Below are 21,224 nucleotides of genomic sequence, written 5' to 3'. Positions count from 1 at the left end.
TTCTTGATAGAAAAATGTATGTATTTTTGTCGAATGGGTGGCGTAAGGTTTACCCCAAGTCATAAATGATATGATTTAATGCACAAAACGTGAATTGGCTTAAACAGATGACGTATGTCTGTAGCATAGAAGTATCATACGTTGGAGCAAGTTCATGTTTATTTGCTTTGACGTTCTTTTGGAATGCCGAGCGCACTTGCGCATTTCCAATCTGCTGAGTCAAGGCGGCGGTTTCAGAAACATGTTTGTTTGGTAAGGAGTGCGTATATGTGGTATAAAGTCAACAAATATCAACAGTGAAGGTATTGAAGATACAAATGGCAAGTCAGCTAAACATTTCTGCCAACCTTGCATGACTTAAACACAACTTACGCCATGCAAACCCCCCCAAATTCCATATAAATTGAGGTGAAGATAAGAGTTTAGGATGACTGTTATCAAGATGTCGGTTTCGTTGATGCTGCCGCAGTTTTCGGCTGTTTTACTTTTTGGAACCTACTTGGAGTTGTTGCCACTTTGTTATATATCTACTGGTGGCGTCGTCCCCATGCCAAGTTCCCTCCAGGCCCCAGGGGTTTACCACTGGTAGGGGTCTTACCTTACATGGGAAAAAAACCTGCAAGTGTGTTCAAGAAATGGAGCCTGGAGAAATACGGACCTGTTATGTCAACCAGAATTGGTCGTCAAGAAGTAGTGATTTTGAATAATTTTGAAGCTGTTAATCAGGTAATTGAGATTTATTGCAAATATCTCACTACGTTTTTATTACATCAAACAAGCGAAATAAATGGAAAAAATGAATTGGCATGTATGACAACAGTATAGTCTTGTGTGCCTGCTTTCCTTTTCAGAAACAGTTTGGTATAAAGAAAGTTGGTGCTAGTTCGTATAATAGCAAATATGTTGTTATAAAAGCGAAATAAATATGTTTGTGTTTCTGCCTCACAGTTATTCAGTGCTTAAAATACGACAGGCATAATTAAAGTATTCGTTAAATTCTTTCAAATGAAAGAACCATCGCCTGTAGCCTAAAGCAGATATAAGTTAGTCAAAACAAAAGATAAAAAAGTTTAAATATAGAGATTGTCTTAACATGTGTTTTGATTATCTAAGGCCCTTGTAAAACAAAGTGCGGTGTTTTCTGATCGACCTTTTGTGACAATCATATGTTCTTTGACCGGACAAGAAGGAATTGGATTTAAACGATACGATGATGCTTTTAAGATTCAGAAGCATTTTGGTCTTAAATTTCTGCGAGAGTAAGTTACACCCATGTAATTTGATTCTGTCTCTTTATAAAGAGTTTACAATATAAAAGTTGATTACCAAATGGTTTCATCCTGCGATGCGTTCCATGGTGTGTTACTCGTTTGAATTCAAAAAATGATTTAAGAAACACTCTAAATTGGTATTTACTGTCAACAAACGAAAAACAATGTTGTGTTCAGAAAGGGGATGGCACGTAAGAAAATGGAGGAAACAGTAAATGAAGAGGGGGATATGTTCGTCGAGTTCATGAAAAAATATGGAAATAAACCTTTGAACATGAAGGTACAAAACGCATTACCTTTGTTTTACTTTATGTCGGTAAAAAAATAACGATCATGACCAAATACAATATTAGGTAGAAAAGTGTTCTGGTTACACAAACTGAAAAACAAATGTAAACAAATATGGCTAAGAAATATGATCCTAGTAATCTAGACAAACGAAACAGACACGGTTTCTGTCCAGCATCAAATAGCCTAAAAATATTTTTTTCAGCGCTACTTGTACTGGATGACTTCAAACATAATATCGAGGGTTGTACTAGGAAAAAGGTACGACTACGACGATCCCGAGTTTACAAAACTTCTCGATGCTTTAGCTATGCTGTGAGTATACTTACAACAAAACAGGAAAGAGTCATAATTTTTAACAAAACTTTGTTACTTTATATTAGATTTTCCGACCCTGAAACCGCTGAGCGAATTGGCTTGATAAACCAGTTTAACTTTTTAGCAAATGTTCCTTGGTTCAAATACGCCATGGATAAGCTTAATACGAGGATGCAGTTGATCGTTGGTAAGCATGTAACCTTAAAAAAGTTTTTTAAATCTGCGAAATATTTTGCAAATGGAAAATATGTTTTTTTTTTGTAGACAATACGATTCCGGTGAAAATTGTATCATGAAATAGTTTCACTTGGCTAGTGTAACGTCGCATTGGCAACATAGTACCTAAAAGGTACCAGCAGAAATTCGCTCCAATAAAATTTCACTTTTCGGCAGATCATAACTTATAAACGTTTCTATCAAAGAACACAAGGAAAGATTTAACCCGTCAAACGTTGATGATTTTATTGATTCGTTTTTGTACGAAGCAAATTTTGGCAAACCTCACACGAAACCAACTTATACTGTAAGCATCTGCACATTTTGTCAATAAAATGTTTTATTTTCTTATTGTGTAATGCATATTACTTGACTTTAGGACGAACAACTTATGGTATACTGTCGGGACATGTTCATGGGCGGCACAGAGACGAGTAGCGCAACCTTGTCTTGGTGTTTTGTGTTTCTTCAAAACTATCCTGAATATTACAAGATGATTGAAGACGAAATCAACGAAACACTTGGTAAAAATAATGCGAAATGCATGATCATATTACTAGCCCAAAAAGGCGATTCTATTAGTAATTATACATTTACAGGCAAGCCGAGAATTCTTTGCTGCCAGAGTTGCTTCCATTTAACTTATAAATTACCTGTAAAATTATATATAAAATAACTTAATACGCTTGTATTGATTGGCAGTTGATACATCTAAATTCTGAGTAAATAAGGTCCTTCTGGTTTGTTAGTGACAATTAACAATATATATATATGTTCTAAAAAGTTTAATTTTCTATTGGTTTACGAAATACTTCATTGGTTAATTTATCACCACAGATCTACATAAAAATGCTGAAAAACACATTAAAAAAACTTTTGAAGCATATTTATAACTTACGATTATTTGCAGGTATGTCAGGCATTCCAAGTATGTCGAAAAAAGACCAAATGCCGTTTACCAGCGCTTTTATTCTGGAAGTTATGCGCCACAAGACACTTGGCCCTTTGTCTTTGCAACATCTCACAAGTGCTACGTGCGAACTGATGGGCCACGTCATTCCAAAAGGGACAACTGTAAGATAGAATAATTACGGCCAAGTTTATTTAAGGACATGAGTCAAGTTGTTATTATTATATTGAAGATGTTTAATAACTTAATTAGCAAGTTAATGTCGGTCCGTCTCTACCAATGGAACACACATTGTTTACGTCAATATTTTTTTAATACATTTGTCATGTACATACTTGTCATGACATGGTTTGGCCAAGAAAAGACGGTTTAAAGTTTTACACGTTTTAGCAACTTTTTTTTAATTTACACGCATAAGAGACCAAAAGTAGTCTCTGTAGATTTTGACCCCTGGTTGTGTTTTATTTTTATGTTTTCATTGGTAATTGGTTTTCCCAATTTCAGTATAATATATTTCACACGAAGCTTACAAACAAGCATAATGGTATTAGACTGTAACACAACTATTCTATATTTAAGGTACTTCCCAGCCTCCACGGTGTTCACATGGATCCCGAGACATGGCAAAACCCCGAACAGTTTTACCCCCACAGGCACATTGACGAAAACGGAAAGTTTGTGGCTTCCAACAAGATTATCCCGTTTGGAGTCGGTCCACGTTTTTGCTTGGGAGAGAGTTTGGCCAGGGCTGAAATCTTTATTCTGTTTGTAAAAATTCTTCAACATTTTATGATTCGTCCTGCAAAGGGAATTCCGCCGATTGATAACGAGCTTATCACAATTATTTTGTCACCAAATGAATGCATGGTTTGTGCCGAATCAAAACATTAAAACATTTTACATGTAGGCTATCTGTTATTAGTCCTAATTTAGTTTTGTAGCATAAAAATAAACTTCTTCATAATTTTATTTGATTCTGTCGCTATTTCCTTTTTAATTCAATTAGTGCACTGCTTTTCAAACTTTAAACCTTATGTTTTGTTGATGTGCTTGAAAGTAGAAAAAAAGTAGAGTTTGTAAACTAGCTTCCATAATTAAATTGCAAAATCGATCGAAAAAATACAGCCGTAATTGAACACCAAGAAAGCTTAGCAAAGCATTTTAAATTGATACGACGCATCATTCAACAATATTGATGTGGTTTTGTACGTTGAATCAACATTTCAATAAACAAACAAAAAGTAAATAGACAACATTCAGTAAAACGATAGAGGGTCCAACGAAGCAATCCGAATTTAAATTAGATTCAAACCATAGGGTTAGGGCAGGGGTCGGCAACACTATCAGTGGTCGGCAACCACCGGTACGCGTGCCAAGGTGACACTCGAGGTAATTTTCAATGAAACACCCAACGATTTTCCTGTTTATACTGAAGAACTAATTTAGACTGTTTTCAGTTGTTCATTCATTAGTATTAAAATCCTGGCACGCGAGTTTGTCGCCATGTGGATAAATTTGCACCCGTCGCTTCCATGCCGTAAGCAGTACGCGACAAGCTGTACATTTTGGCGGGAAAAACGTGTAGCGCTGTCAGCAAAGTAAAACGTTTGTTGAAATGTGATAATGATTAGTGCTGTATTGGTTTGGCATGGTTAAGTTGCGTTGCGTCGGTTTAGTATGTAGTTTATTTAGGCGATAAAAGCAATGATAGCTCTTACAACAATAATGTATTTTGTGTGTGAAAGTGTGAACAGACACAGCAACTTATGCCAGTGTTTGTGTCAGGATAACTTGCATTATGACATTGACAGGCGAGTCTAATGGTATTTTGACACAACTGAGTCCATTTAATTGTAAAATTGTACCATTTTTGGGTTTAGCTGTAAGTGCCTTTGTGTTCCATTGATAACAATTTAGAGAATTATATTAAAGTTGTGGATGGCAACAGGTATTGCTGTGAAGCACTCAACAGTCAGCATGTCTTGGTAAAAAATTGTTAGTTGTCACCCTTTCCCTGTCTGCAGAATATGGCAGCAACATTTTTTTGCGCACCATGTGAAAGTCAAAACAATTAATAAATAACAGCTGTATTACATGGGCATGTCACAACTGAAAATAGTTTTTTGTTTACAGCGAGAGCGAGTCAGGACAGGTGTTTTTCAAACATAATGTTTTTATTACTTTTTTGTCACTTTGCAATTACATTTGCATTAAAGATAATGTCCTGCATGGTTGTCTTTATCACTTGTGCTGTAACCCACCTACCCAGTAAAAATTATTTGCCGGCAAGTCATGCACACAAGACTTGTTGATTCTGCACACCTGACATCTCTTAGAAATTTGCTTTATGCTGCTGACTGGAATACATCTTCCTCCCATGCATTGCTTTTACATGTTTCCTCTCAGATCATTTATAGTCATTTTCTTAAAATCATCAATTATTAAAAATTGTTTTTATGCATGCTTCCTTTCACCTTTTTATAGAAAGTGTTCATATGAATGGGTGTGACAGATGCAGCCTCAGCTTAGTTACGATGGCATCAGTATTTGCCAAAACAAGAATATAGCTTGTCACGTTTATCATCTACTTGGGCTATTGTTTTTTTTTATTTTTTTCGAAAATACTATGGACCAGCAAGCTTGACCGCAAGCTCAATTTATATGCATGGATAATATTTAATGCCAGTCATTGTATAATGTAATCATAGATGATTTATTCAAACCCATAACAGCAAATATAATAGTGATGTTTTTAAAACTATTAGCCATATGACAAATTTGGTGTAGATTGTATTTGTGTGCGTCATTAAATTGTTGCCTGACCAGGTTTATGATAATGGCTAATTTTGTGTCTTATGTTATACAAAGTTGTTTGCCAAAAATATATTTAACACTCGTAATTACAAATGAGAATAACATATTTCAGCCAACCCATAGTACAGTTGCAGAATATAAAATGACAGCAGGATACATATATATTGTATAGTGTTGCAATTTTGTTAGCGATTTAGTTTGCCCAGTCAGTGGTGTACACAATATTAAACATGTCCTCTTCGATGGTGGATTCATTTTTAGTGCGGAGATGTTGAGGAATTTCTACAAACAAGTTTTTGTTATTTGGTTGCTTTCGTAATGTTTCTGTAAATATATATATATAGTTTTATTTATAGCTTACCATAAATGCAATTGTATCCAAAGTATCCGTATGGACAGGAACAGTTGTACCCAGTTGCAGTTAGTTGACATGTGGCACCATTTAAACATGGAGAAGATTGACCATAGTCAACTGTTAGGAATTGGTAAAGATATATATTGTAAATGTAGTAAGATTATTGTACCTTTTTACCAGACAAAACAGGGAAAAACATTTATCAAACTGAAGATTATAATAGTAATTGAGAAAATCCATTGCTACGTAGTGCCTGAATGCCTTTATTATACCTTGTTGGCAATATTTTCCAATGTACCCTGGCCTACAATTGCAAATATGATCTCGTTTTGTGTTGGTACAAACACCGCCATTCTGACAAACCGTTGTTTGGTTTGGCTCTGGAAAAAAGGAAAAAGCTTGTGTTGTATATTATCATTGTATTATATACTGTTTATAACATTTCAACTTACCTACATATGCTGCCCATTTAATTGTGCCATTTATTTTCCAGTCTGTGGTAAAATTTGCAATGATGTATTGATTTTTTAGCTTGGTTTTTAGTCTAAAACCTCCAATAAGATTTTCCTTTGTGTTAATTTTTACTCCAGGTAATTCAATGCCTTTGTATATTAATTTGGCATCAATTACTCCGGCTGGTTTGTGGATACATTGTGGATATTGAATGTTAATTGACTTTCTTTGACTTCCCCACCAACTGACATCCCGATAGTTTATTGTTGTAGATAAGTTTCCAGAAAAATGAATTTCTAAAAACAATGTTTAATACGATATCATTACCCGTCATTTTACACCAATAAACTGTGTTCTAATACCCAATACTTGAGAGATAACTTACAAAAAGGAATATTCTAAATTGATTGCAAAGGATAAATTTTCATCTTCAAGTTATTTTTTTAGGTGGAATCAGAAGAACAAAACATACATACATATATGTGTATATATATATATAGGTATGGACAGTGTTTTTTTTAAGGTGTTTTGGGGGACCGAAACGGTCCCCCAAATTTCTCTAGCGGTTTCCCAAAATTTGGACTTGCAACTACAGTATTATTTTTTGGTATTTAAATGAAACACTTGCAGTCTCTTAAAACTACTTAGCGGTCACCCAAACCAAACCTTAAAAAAAAACCTGGGTATAGATATAGTTTGTGTGTCTGTGTTATAATGTCTTTTTGACTGGGAACATTTTCTATGTTGCACCCCAAGTATGACATACAACTAGGGTGATTATTTTTTGACTTGAAGTCATAAACATTACTGCCAAAGTACTGGTGTATATAGAATACATCGTGCAGACGTTTTAACAATCTCTGTTGTCTTTGTCAGTGCAGGTTGTCAATCAAGCTATAGAACAGGGTATATAAAGCACTAAGCAAAAAAGGTGAATGCCAGGTGTGTGAAGTGACGTCACAAGTAAACAATTTTTACGAACTACATTGTCATGGTGTCGTAGAGGTTGTACTGTCAGTGAACTTTTTGTTTACATTTTACACCTTGTAGCCCATTTTATACTGTTGTAAATGACCCATTGTCTACTTATGTGAATCATAAACTATTAAGTGAAATAATTAGGGTAATATGGTGTGAACACACCTCTAAACACATAATAATTTTGGTAGGTCATTTTACGGCAGCTGTAGGTTAGGTGCAGCTCTTGCTTCGGTTTTACCTTAGATACTTCATGATGCATCTTTAGGTTAGACAAATGTATTGAACAGTTGTTGTGTCTTAGCTACAGTTTTCGGCAGTGATTTGCAATTAACTCATTTCCCTTTTCAGAATAGGCTAGATTAGGGTCGCCATATTTTGTAAAACACAATTCCTTACAAAAGTTTATCTTGGTTGTGTTAACCCAGTGGTTCTAAAACTATTTCGTTATTTCCTCTAAACCAGGGGTGCCCAACCTTTTTTGACTCAAGATCGACTTTTGAGGTAGTCCAACTCTCGAGATCTACCATTCCAATACAAATTAGCAAAGGCATAGCAAGTACCAGAACAAAGTAACAATTACTACTGCAACTTTTACTTTTGCAACGTAACAAAGCGCCCACTTATGAACTTATTAACATATCCTTATGATTAATTCACACAATAAAGTCATCTATGTACAGCAACGCGTTACAAAGCAACTGTTTTAAATATTTTTTTGCAACCCTCGAGATCGATTTGAGATCAATCCGAGATCGACGGGTTGGGCACCCCTGCTCTAAACGGTCCCTTTGCCATTATTTCGATGGTTCGTGGTCCTAAAGCCTCAATGTGTATTTCAGATAAATGAAAGTTGACTGGATTTTAGCTAGTTATGCAAACTTGCGCACAACAATGATCCAAATCTGACATCACAGACAAGACAAAAACATTACAATTGTGCGCGAACAATTGCACTTTTGTTAGTTGTCGTGCAATCTAGCCTATTGTTTAGGAATGGAGACGGTCGATTCTCACTTTCACTTTGATTCAAACTTATTCAGTTGCACAAACTGATTCCAAATAAGAATATAGAATTACTTCCACCTTTTCGTGGTCCCCGCAAAATTGCCTCATGGACCCCTAAAGAGCCGCTGACTCCAGTTTGAGAACCGCCGTGTTAACCTTTTTTGCGATCCAAACACTTCAATTCCGGAATAAATTAAAAATATTCCGAAGTCACACGGATGGTGACACGAGAAAACGTTAGATATGATACTCTGATTCTTGTCAATTAACTTTCTGCATAGGCTTGTGTTTAGTTAAGTTTGTTAGGCTAAGCTCACTACTCTTACTATCCTTGAAACAATAAGCACATATATCAGCGGTCGCCAACCTTTACCACTAAAAACACACACCAAAAACCATTCGGACCAATTTTACACAGAAAAAAACAACACTGGGAGCCACAAAGACATTTTTAAATTTAAAATTTAATTTATTTTTTCTTTTATGTCTCACGACATTAGACTTTTTGTTGTTAGTTAGTTCCTTGCATATTAGGTACACAGTTAAAGCAAATGAAATTTCCCACATTCCCATGTTCCCCGCGATTTTTATTTGTGTATTTAACGCGTATTGTCAGACAACTACCGTTGTAACAAACAGGTATTGTTACACGCGTACACACACTGCAAAACGAAACAGTAACCTTAGCTAACTACTTAAAACTTTCTCCGTTGGTACAGTAATTTCATAGTATATATTTTTTTCCCTAAAATCCTGACTTTTAAAGACATGTTAACATTTCTCCCTGATGCAGAATTAAACACTAAATTCCCTGACATGTCAGGGAAAATCCTGACATATGGCAACCCTAGGCTAGGTCCGTGTTCAGATATTTGCCCCATTTGCATATTCTTTCGTTTTAGTTACTGGATATCAACTATCTATCAGTGTACTTAAATAAATTTTAACTTGTTGTACAATATATACTGGCTAATTTAATTACTTGAGTTCTTCGTATGTCAAAATTTGGCAAAAAAAAGTTTGTTAATGTCAAAAGTTGTAAAAATTTTCAATTTTTAGGTCACAATTTTTTGTTTTTTAGGTCAAAAAATAATCGCCCCACATATAAGGTGTTAAGAGAGTATGTTTTTTTACCAACCGTAAGAGCAGTCTTTTCCTTTAAATCCAGGTGCACAAATGCATGTGTAACTGCTGGCGTTTCCAGAACAACTTCCACCATATTTACATGGGTTTGAATCACAGTTCACCACATCTGTATTAGTGTATATTATTTAATACATCATTTCTGAAAAACTAATAGTTTTTAACTAAGCCTTACGCTTTTCACAATATTTTCCATAATATTCAGGTGTGCATCTGCATCCTTTTTTGTATTCGGTAATATAGAAGCATCTTCCACCGTTTTCACAAAAAGGTCTTTTGTATGGTTCAGCACCAGTGTACTTTGCAGTTTCTGTATGTAAAAATAAATAATAAACAAAGTGTTGTCTCGTTTCTTTAAATCAAACAAAACTTGGTTTTGTTTATTTTAAGACATTTAATGACTGAGATGTTCTTAAGTACTGCCTTACCAAAAAAGAGTTTGTACTTTAGAACAAGTTTTTGTTGTCGTCGAATCCTTCCACCTTTGTTTCTCCTCGCACGGAAATAAAACCCATGGTAATTTGTCCTAATATTTTCCACAACAACATCTTTGGAATGTTTTCCCAGATTTGATATGTATCCAGATACCTCTTCTGGGTAGCCTCCGACACAGGGACTTATTTTAACTTTGTAATCTTGGCTGTTTTCGTATGAAGGTAAATGAAAATGATAATTTCTTTCAAAGCCAGCTGTAAAAGACATAACATCTTAATACTTGGAAGTTAAGTAAGTTTGGGCATTGGTTTAAGAACTAAAGGAATGTATTTACATTTTTCAATTTTTATCGTTTAGTGCAGTGTTTCCCAACCTATGGGTCACAGAAATGCGAGCATTTACTTTTTGATTTTGTTTCATAGCTTTTGTTATTTCCCAAGGCTTTAAATTGTTGCTAAATGATAATTTCATGACAGCTTGGTGTGATGATGGTTAATTCTGCTTGTGACGTTGTAAGTTATGTGTTAGCTCACAATTAAGCGTTGTCTCGCTGACAATACTTTGAACCAGCTTTAAACATTAGGCTAAATGGAAATGTTGAAAAAACAAATAATAATATTGCTTTGATTTTCTAATGTGGCAAAGTTATTCATGAAAAACTTTCCTGATTTACAGACAAAAATACAACCAATAATAATGCATGTCCATGGGTCGCAAGAAACCACAAAACACAATTTTGGGAAGTATTTGGGTTGTGCCACAAAAAGTTTGGGAACCACTGTTTTAGTGCACTAAACTCACTGCCCAGCAGCACAATTTGCCCAATTGAATCTTATTTTGGGAACATTTGATTGTTACTCACGTAAGTGGCAGTATTTGCCTCCAAAACCTTTAGTACATTGACACTCAAAGGACTTTTGTTTCCTGACACAAGTTCCTCCATTTTCACAAGGAGCACTGCAGTCTTGTATTTCTGTACACAAACGCAATTTAAACCACACCAAGCACAAATGGTTCTGAATATGCCATGTTTTAATAACAGCTGGATGTGTTGGTACAGTGTAATGAACTTGCTATACATAGTTAAACAGCAAAAATTTGGTTTATCAGCATAATGAGAAATACAATGGCCCAAATAGACCCATAAAGTTGTAAGCTTTATTGTATACTCATGCATTCAACAATGATATGCTACGTCAACTATATATACCGGTACATATTTATATTCACTACAGTCACATAGAATGATTGAAAAAAAGGTATGAAGCAAGTTTGCATAGACAGGGCCTTCGAAAAATGATAATCTAGTTATTCCCTGATAAAAGTTAAACTAACACTTTGGGGTAATTTTGGGTAATGGGTCTCCTTCCCTGAAGGGGACACATATTGATTTTACTCAAATTGTTTGTTTGTTTTTTCTTCTTCTTTTTTCTTTCCAAAGTTTGTCCGACTCGTTTTTCCATCAAATGTTTGATGGATTTGGCTGAAATTTACACAGATGGTAGATATAGTTATGTAGATGTGCATCCCACTTTGTTTTTGTTGATAACCCCAGTATTTACCCCGCTAGCCCCCTAAAATGGGTTATTTTCTTCCCAAAGTTTGTCCGACTCGTTTTTGCATTAAATGTTTGATGGATTTGGCTGAAATTTACACAGATGGTAGATATAGTTATGTAGATGTGCATCCCACTTTGTTTTTGTTGATAACCCCAGTATTTACCTCGCTCGCCCCCTAAAATGGGTATTTTTCTTTCCAAAGTTTGTCCGACTCGTTTTTCTATCAAATGTTTGATGGATGTGGCTGAAACTTATACAGATGGTAGATAAAGTTATGTAGATGTGCATCCCACTTTGTTTGTCCAAATAACCCTAGTATTTACCCCGCTAGCCCCCTAAAATGGGTGAGTTTGTAAACAGTGTCAGAATTGGCTGAAATTTGGACAGCTTGTAGAGTATGCCATTTATAGTTGTCGATTGTTGTGTTCAACCCTGTAGCCCTAACGTTTACCCCACAAGCCCCCAAAGTGTAAAACGTATTTGTATGTTACTGGACACCACAAACGAAAGATTTCTGTTGCTCAATAGTGTTACAAGGGCAAGCGGTTGTATGTTACTCGTTTGTGTCTTTGTGGATTGATTGGTGAACGTTTTTGTGCCATGGCAGTAAGGGGGTTGTTGCCCTATGATGTCAGAAACTTTAACGGTTGTTGCTCAAAACACCTCTAGTGGTCGACATTTTAAACATTGGCGGATTTGGCTGAAATTTTGCAGTACTATTGATTCAGTCATTGAGGTTTCCTATTTTTTTAGTTTGTGTGTCGGACACCATTAGTTACCCTACTACCCCCCTAAAATGGGTCAGTTTTTTAAACAGTGTCGGGATTGGATAAAATTTGGGTAGTATGTGGACTATGCTATTTGTAGGTTTCAATTGATGTGTTTTACCTTGTAGCCCTAACATTTACTCAACTAGCCCCCTAAAATAAATGAACTTTTAAAAAACGTCCTAATTATGTGAAAGTTTATTAAACATACTAAGCCCTCAAATGTTATGTTTTGCCCTGTAGCACCACAACTTAACCAACTAATTTCTAAAATGGGTGACCCTTTTTACAATGTTCGAATTGAATGAAAACCGGACAGCTTGTAAAATTTGCTATTTATTTTTTGTTTTACCCCATTATGCCACCACTTACTCCTTCGTTTCTTTGAAAGGAACGTTAAATAGGACATACTTCAAACAATATCTGGGGTGAATCTAAATTTATATAGTTTGTACTCTACATAGTATTATTATTTAAGCCCAGTGCCGATCACTGTGTTTTACCTTACAACACTAAACGTTCACATGGTTATCTCTTGAAATGCATTATCTACAACTTTGCATGTGTGGGGACCCATGACTTTCTGCTTGCAGAAACAACTAAGGTTATAAAAGACAGTAGATGGTATGGGACCCAATATAAAATAAGCATAGGAAATATATCAATGTTTTAAAATAGGTTATAGTGTATATGCAAGGGCAATATGTGCTAAGCCACCCTTCTAGTTACATACAGATTATGTGCTGTGTTTGCCAAGCTTCAATATTTATCACCAAATTTCAGTGGATTTTTTTACATTGATTTAGGCTAAGTTTTACCTGTTTTACATTGTAGTCCTTTGAAATGTGATGTACATTCACACTCATGCCCATTTATAGTGTTGATACATTTGCCACCATTTTTACATGGGTTTTTCTGGAAATGATAGCTTCCTGCAGAGTAAACAAATAGAAGTACCTGGTTGAATGTTGTTAGGCAGTAATAACCAAAACACATTGCTCTTGGGAGCACTATTCATTGATTTTCAGTGTAAGAATATACCAGTGTTTTTTTCATTCTCTGTAATAATGAGGTTATTGGGTTGCCTAATTGCTGTACATGTGTAATGTCCTTTTCTATGTAATTATACAAGTCCATGTATACTATTTTTATGTTTAAACTTTCTTGATTTGCTTATTGCAAAAAAGTTATGGACATAGCGCTGTTGTCTGTGGCTCGCTGATGAAATTTAACAAGAAGCTTTAAAAATTTAAAATTTTATAGGCCAGAAAGTGAGTCTCATATAGTTGGAGTAGAATTGTAAGTAGTCTCACTTGCTGCTGCACTGTATAAAAAGTTTAAATATACTTATGTAAGCTCTCCAATGCAGTTTTGTTGGCACTTTTGTCCAATCAACTTCTATTTGTTCCAATTGTCTTACAGAAACTCGAAAACCCCAAACTTGATTTTCCAAAATATTGATCTCAAATAGTTCATTAAATGACTTGTGGAATGATGCTTCAACCCAAAAACCTTTTTGTTCGTGGCAATCTTTGTAAATGATTTCAAAGGTTTGATTGTTAAGGGTTGTGATTGACAATGAAACGTTGATATTTCCTTCAACATAACCTGAAAGTAATTGTATTTTCTTTTAATTTTACAATTTCTGTTTCAAAGTGTTTTTCCATTAGAAGTGTGACTGAAGACACTGAATAATCACATGGCCCACAAATTGTCAATACCCATGTGAGTTATTCATATAATATAAAGTGATGTGATGATAGACACTTAGAAATAAATTATTTGATTCTGTGACTTACAAAAAAACATTGAGGGCAAGTTTCTTCTTTACCATTAGACATAATGCCTTAAACTCATTTTTTGGTAAAAAGCATTATGTCAGTGCTTTTGTTGTGTCCTGTTGACAAAGAAGGTAGTTGACTGGGTATTTTGTTTTAATGTAAAACTATGCTCAAACTCCATTTAAAATATATTCTACTTACGATCCCAGCAAAAATTTGGAGCATATGATGGTTTACAGTCACAATCATATCCAGGACCAACTGGATTTTTTCTAAAGGTTCCCCCATTACCAGCACATCCACCAAATCGATAATATTGTAGTACTGTTTAAACATGAGTTTTTATGAAATATGACATTTTTAAAACTGTGTGAAAGCGCTGCTTTGTAACCTTTCCGCTTGGAGCAATCTCTGCCTCCCCTTCCTGGTGGGCAATCACATTCATATCCATCTTGTGTATTCCTACACCTTCCTCCATGTTTGCAAGTAAATTTTGTGCAGTTTTCAATTCCTATAAGTTATGTTAGATTATGCATGTGATCAGTTTAACTTAAAATAGGCGTTTTAGTAGGGTAAAAAAGAATACAATGTATAAATATCATCATTTATCTTAACAGAAAACTCTTATATAATCTGTGATCTTTAACATCTAAAAGTGTTTTATTTTTACAATATCAATCAGGAGGAGTTAAAAAATGGAATATTTTTTGTGTCTAGGGTTGTAGCTTTGATTGCATGATTTTGTTTGGTTAAATTTCCATAGCATATACATTGTGTTAAAATTAGAAACATTAGACACAAATACATGTATTTCCTATTAACAAGCTCAATATACACAAACACAATTTTTGTTTCTGTTAATTTTTTTCCATACTTATTGAACAGTCAATTGAAGTAAATCCTTCAGGACATGAGCAAGAATATATTTCTCCTGTGTCATTGCAAGTGCCATTATTCTTGCATGGCTTGTCAGCACAATCTAAAATATTTAAACGAACAGGGATTACAAAAAAATATATAATAAGAATGAGAGTTTTTATGAATTGTCTTTTCATGTGTGTCTGCTTTTTGAAACACCTGTTTCTCATAGTCTAAACTCATTTACCGGTTAATGCAAAGGTATTGTCAGTAAATGTGCATTTCTATAATAACATCTATGGGACAACGTTTACGTTATTACACCTGTAAAATGCCCAAAGTAAATGACCATTTTAGCATTAAAATACAGTATATCTGTTTAGACATCTTAACACCATGATTGACTTTTAAAATGTAGAGCAATAAGTTAGAGGCTAGCAGGGATTCTTAAACTATTTTATCTGTACTTAAACAAACAAATTTAACATAGTGTTATTGAACTGAAAAATTTAACATATCCCGCTATGTTAAATGGTTAGGTTAGGCACATATTGAATGCTCTCTGTTTCTGCACACATTTTCCAGATATAAGTTTACCTGCGAAAAAAAGTTTGTAGTTAGCTGACTGTATTAATTTAATTGTAAGCTACAGGGTGTTAAGTTTTTTACCCATAGTATGTGACTTACAATTGAGGGTGGTTTACGTTTTTTATGTCATGTTGATATGCTTTTGACCATCCTGTATTTTGATACTTTAAAAGTCTTTGGCAAATCACTAAATATCAATATATACTGGTTAAACTGGGAATACTTTAAAAGCATTATTTCTGTAGATTTAACACTTTATATAATTAAAATACCCATAACCCCTAAACTTTGTGTGCTCCAATGCAGAGTTGTGACTCCCAGTTTGGAAAACTTTGTTATAGTTCAACCAGTACATATTGATATTAAGTGATTCGCCAGTAGCAACTGCTACTTTTCATGTAGATTGTGATTGTGATGCTTAAATTTAATTATTTGTATGTTACCTATCCGTTTTTTGCAGTATGTCCCTGTATATCCTGGTGCACAGATACACATAACTCCATCTTTCATAGTGATGCATTTTGCACCATGTTTACATGGTTGTTGGTGGCAGAACTCCTTTTCTGTAAGGATATTTTTTTTGTTTGTTGGTCAGTTACTCTATTTTATGCCTTCACTACTGTTACCATAGTGCCATTGCGATGTTTAAATATCATTTTTCAGAATTATTTTACTATTTAATAAGGGTGTTCTGTAAATTAGACGACTAGAGAAACTAGCATCAGTTAAAATTCTGTGCAATGATTATTTTTGGGTTGCCATTTCAACGAGCTTGGAACCGATTATAAGGCGCACTGTCAATAAATTGCTTTGATTAGTTGTTTGTTCATACATAAGGCGCATCGGACTATAGAACGCAACGTATTTTAAGGAGTATGGGTTACCATATAAAGCTCATTAAAGTCCCGTATAAAGCTCATAAAGCTCTGAATATCACAGTTGCTAGTTGCCTTTACCGTAGTTTATTGTGTAAGACGGTGGTTTATTTATATAATAATAGTATCGGTACTGGTTTTGAGTGTAGCCTAGGCAATTAAGCACTACTTGATCCATACATTAGGCGCACCGGCTTATAAGGCGAACGATCAATTTATGAGGAAAAAAAGGATTTAAATTGCGTCTTATGGTCCGTAAAATACGGTACTGCAAATTTCTCTTTGTATTTTCCACAGTCCACACATTCAAAACATATTACTTAAAGCATTACAAGTTTGCATTTTTTTGTTGAAGTGTTTGTTACCAACCTCTTTCGCAGTATGTTCCAGCATACTCTGGGGGGCAATCACATTGATGTCCTTCTAGTGAATTTGTGCATTTTATTCCCCATTGACATGGTTTGTGGACAAACTTTTCTGCACCTAGGAAAAATTTAAAGGAAGGTAGCTAAAAATCAAATTTGAAGCCAAATTCTGATGTGACAAGTGTATCTAAAAGTATTTTGTATTTTGCAACAATTACAGATATTAGTAAAATCCAAATCTTTGGTTAAAACATATATGGACGACAAATGTTTTTTTACATTAAAAGAAAAGATTTCCAACACATTAACTACTTTAACTGAAATTACTAAATGTTGGTAAAACTTCCTACTTACTAAAGGTAGCCTCCCATTTTAGTTTCGCTTTTTGTCTTCGTTTCCGTTGCACTTTGACTTTAAAGCCCCATTTTGTGGAACGAGTAACCTTGACTTTCATGCTTGAAGGTTTTCCCTGAAGTTTTAGTTCAATTTTAAAAGGCTTGTCTGCTCTGCACTCTTTGAATGGAATTTCAAGCATGGTTTTGCTGTCATTCTTCAAATCTATTTTTAAGTCTCCTGTCTCAACACCTATCAAAGACAGTTCAAAAATAGAATTTTTTACAATTCTTGAAACATTTTTAACGTTGTTATGGGTTGCCGTTCCTAAATGGTGAAATCTTTGGTGGATTTTAATGAAACTTTCACAGATGGTAGATATGTAGATGTGCCATTTGTTTTTGTTTGACAGGATAGCCCCAATATTTACCCCATTAGCCCCCTAAAATGGGTGAGTTTTTAAACAGTATCAGAATTTGGTGAAATTTGGACAGTTTGTTGATTTAGCCATAATGAAGTGATGATTGTTGTGTTTTGTAGCCTAAATATTTACCTTACTGGCTCCCTAAAATGGATGTTTTTTAAACAATGGCCGAATTGAATGAAATTTGTTCAGTTTGCTATAATGAGGTGACAATTGTTGTGTTTAACCCTTTAGCCCCAATATTTACCCCATTAGCCCCCTAGAATGGGTAAATTTTTTTAATCAATGTCTGAATTTTAAGAAATTTTAACAGTTTATTGATTTTGTCATTTATTGGTGTTGATCATTGTGTTTACCCTGTAGCCCCAATATTTACCCCTTTAGCCCCTAAAATAGGTGACGTTTTTTACCAGTGTTCCAATTATATAAAATTTAGAGAATTTATAGAATATATCACCTATTGATTTGATATGTTTAACCCTGTAAACCCAACCCATTGGGCTATTGGGATGACATTTTTACATTTTGTGCAACATGTTATTTTTTGGTGTCAATTGTCATGTTTTGCCAAGCAGTCAAATACCCCATTCGCCCACTAAAAAAGGGTAAACTTTTTAAACAGTGTCTGAATTTTATAAAATTTGGACAGTTTGTAGAATATGCCATGTTGAGGTGTTAATTGTTAAGTTTTACCATGAAGCCCCACTATTTACCCCACTAACCCCTAAAATGGGTAAATTTTGCAAGTAATGTCGGAATTGAATGTGACTTATAGTTTGTACCTCATATAGCATGATTATTTCTGCAGACTTTTTTATCAACCTGTTTAAACTCATAGCACCAAAATTTATTATAGATATTTCATAAAATGCATTATTTACAACTTTGCATGTGTGGGGACTATGAGTTTCTGCTTGCAGAAACAACTAAGGTTATAAAAGACAATGGGTGATATGGGACCAATTATATAAAAAAAAGTGTTGGATGTTAGTGATGGGACTCGTACCCGGTATCGAAATATTTTGTCTCAGTTTTCTAAACCAACGTGCGAGTACCGAAGGCCGATTTACACCATAAGAATACAGGCAACTTTTAGCCAATATTGGCTTCGGACAGCACAAAATCGGAAAAAAGTTCTGCCAGGTTACGTATATTTTTTTCGCTATCACATGGTGATTACATTTTTCGCAATGTGTGTGTGTACGCCTGTACCCCGACCATGGCAGATAAATTAGCCAGTGATATACAACTAAGTACAACACTACACTTAAGTACTCGGTAATCGTATGCGGTACTCGGTATCAAAGGTATATACATGTGGTACTTGGTATCGGTACTCGCTTCATAACCTGGTATCGTCCCATCACTATCGGATTTATATATATGTTAAGAAATAGATCACAGTGTATGTGCAATGGCAATATGTGCTAAGCCACCATTCTAGTTTTTTACTTGTAACTTACATACAGTGATTTTTTGATACTAAGATTCTGCATGTTACTGACCTTTGGAACATAGAGAACCAGAGTAGGGATGTTTACATTCACAACTAAATCCACCATTTTCAACTGAACAATATCCCTCAACACAAGGGTTGTCCTGGCATGTTTTTAGAACTAAAAAAACACAACAGTAGATAAGCTTATTAGTACTGAAACCACAAATACAATTTTGCATAAAATGTCTGGGTCGATAAACAAAAACAATTTTTAAAAACCTTTATTAAAAGCCAAAATTTGCTTTAACATGCAACCTGTTTTGCAATCACAGCTTGATCACATTTTGCGTCTTTAAACAAATCCTTTAATTTTTGTGTTTCCAATGATTGCTATTTATTTATGGACTTCACAGAGGGTAGGTCAAAGTTGGTTACAATTGCAGGCTTATAAGTGTGAAAAAAATTTAGTGGGTTGATTAGTTTGTACTATTATATGTTTATTGTGCCATATTTTTTTTTACTATGAATCTCCAGAAAGGTGTTTGTCAAGACATTTATTGTTGAGATGGCAGATGTATCAACTCAATCTATTCTAGCACATTAACTTCTTACCTTTCATTTATTTTTATCACTTGTGAAAATTTTTATGTATGTATAGAAAGAAATATCACCTTCAGTGCAATACTTTCCAGTAAAATTGCCTCGACAGATACAGCGATGTTCATTATAGTTGTGGCAATAGGCATTGTTGGCACAATGGTGTCCATATGCACTTCTGTCTACATAAGATACAATTTGTTTTGTTATTGATTTCTTTTACTTACAAGCATACCTTATCCTAGATGTAATATATTGTACACTATTTTTGGCTCTTAAAATATGAATGGACAAACACGAACACATATTGTAAGTTTAAATTAATTACAACAAACACTTATAAGCTAGAATTTTATGTTGTTAGCAACTGTCAAACAACACTATAAAGAACTAGTTTGGCCATTAAAATCTATTCTTATCAACAAAGCCTAATTACCGAAATAAGCAAAGTAGTCAAAATGAACCCATTTTGACTTCCTGCTTGAGTTGTTAGACACTTGAATTTCCGTAGAAAAATTGTGGCTTGTCATTCTTATAACAGTGTAGTTAAAGTCACCAGCTTTGAATGGCTTTTTGGGTTGCAGTGTCACTTTTCTCGGTGGTTTTAAAAAGCATGCATCGAAGTGTTGTGTGATTGTTAATTGACCAGCCTCAACAATACTGTCATACTTAACCTGGTACACTTCATCTTCATATGGCCTTGACTCTGAAAACAAATGTCAGTGTCTTTATAATCTTCTTTGTTAATGGTTTGGAAAGTAAATTATACAAGTATATTGTAAAAAAGTGTGATGCTTGCAGTAAGCCAACCAACTGACTAACCGTTCTGTTTTACTTTTGCTTGACTAAACCGTTGTTTAAACTGGTTGTAAGTTTTTTAAATTATAACACTTGCGAAGATCCATTACTTTACCTTGATTTGTCCCTATTATATATGCATTTTCTCAAATCACTGTTTCTGCCTGATATTAAAGACAAAGAATTATAACATGCAAGGTACTTTAATTCAAATTTAGTGTTTTTATATTTACTCTAAAGATAAGTGTTTAAGCATTGAGAATTACTTACCATTATCAGCATTAGTTATTAGTCCATTATGGCACAAAACCAAAAGCGAAAGTATCAAACTCAGCATACTGTCATCATTCGCAAGCCAAAACAGTTCATAATACATGTGTTGCTTGCCTTTAAACCTGTTCTCTCATTTTTTTCTGTACCCCAAGTAGGTCATATTTAGGTCAGACTTTACACAGGAAGTGTATCTGTGGGTAAACACCTCATTGCACATTTGGTGCACTGAAGCAAAATTCTCAAAAAGTTCTTGCCAATTCCTTTTTAGGTTGTGAAATTTGCTTTCTAACTGTTCATGCTTTTGCCAGTTAGGAAAATAGGTTTTACTAAAACTTGAGATTTAAGTAAGTGACTAATTGCATTAGATTCAAAATAATAA

The 21,224-nt window shown here is 34.4% G+C and overlaps 1 protein-coding gene across 1 annotated transcript; it reads right to left on the bottom strand.

The window, feature by feature from the left end:
- Positions 1-5,599: 5,599 nt before the first annotated feature.
- On the bottom strand, positions 5,600-21,223 carry LOC145219823 (uncharacterized). Its single transcript, XM_080087129.1, has 20 exons — positions 20,843-21,223; positions 20,211-20,480; positions 19,849-19,956; positions 19,245-19,355; positions 17,337-17,567; positions 16,987-17,100; positions 16,186-16,305; positions 15,171-15,275; positions 14,688-14,807; positions 14,498-14,620; positions 13,863-14,123; positions 13,334-13,447; positions 11,052-11,162; positions 10,183-10,443; positions 9,930-10,064; positions 9,750-9,863; positions 6,625-6,921; positions 6,445-6,552; positions 6,179-6,289; positions 5,600-6,099 (listed from the first exon to the last, which is right to left on the bottom strand). The coding sequence occupies exons 1-20, from the start codon at positions 20,946-20,948 to the stop codon at positions 6,011-6,013; spliced, it is 3,009 nt and encodes a 1,002-aa protein (XP_079943255.1). The 5' UTR covers positions 20,949-21,223; the 3' UTR covers positions 5,600-6,010.
- Position 21,224: the final 1 nt, after the last annotated feature.

The sequence above is a fragment of the Phallusia mammillata genome, chromosome 3 (genome assembly GCF_965637545.1).
Source record: "Phallusia mammillata chromosome 3, kaPhaMamm4.hap1.1, whole genome shotgun sequence".
In the NCBI taxonomy this organism is placed as follows: domain Eukaryota; kingdom Metazoa; phylum Chordata; class Ascidiacea; order Phlebobranchia; family Ascidiidae; genus Phallusia; species Phallusia mammillata.
The sequence above is the reverse complement of the archived record's forward strand: the minus strand, read 5'-3'. Positions and strand labels throughout refer to the sequence as shown.

Excerpts from the sequence above, each read along its gene's own strand:
- LOC145219823 (XM_080087129.1), bottom strand. The coding sequence starts at position 20,948 with ATGTATTATGAACTGTTTTGGCTTGCGAATGATGACAGTATGCTGAGT. Across the intron at positions 14,124-14,497 it reads TCCAAATTTTTGCTGGGATC|GTTATGTTGAAGGAAATATC; the intron begins GTAAGTAGAATA and ends AATTACTTTCAG. Across the intron at positions 6,290-6,444 it reads TGGAAAATATTGCCAACAAG|TTGACTATGGTCAATCTTCT; the intron begins GTATAATAAAGG and ends AATTCCTAACAG.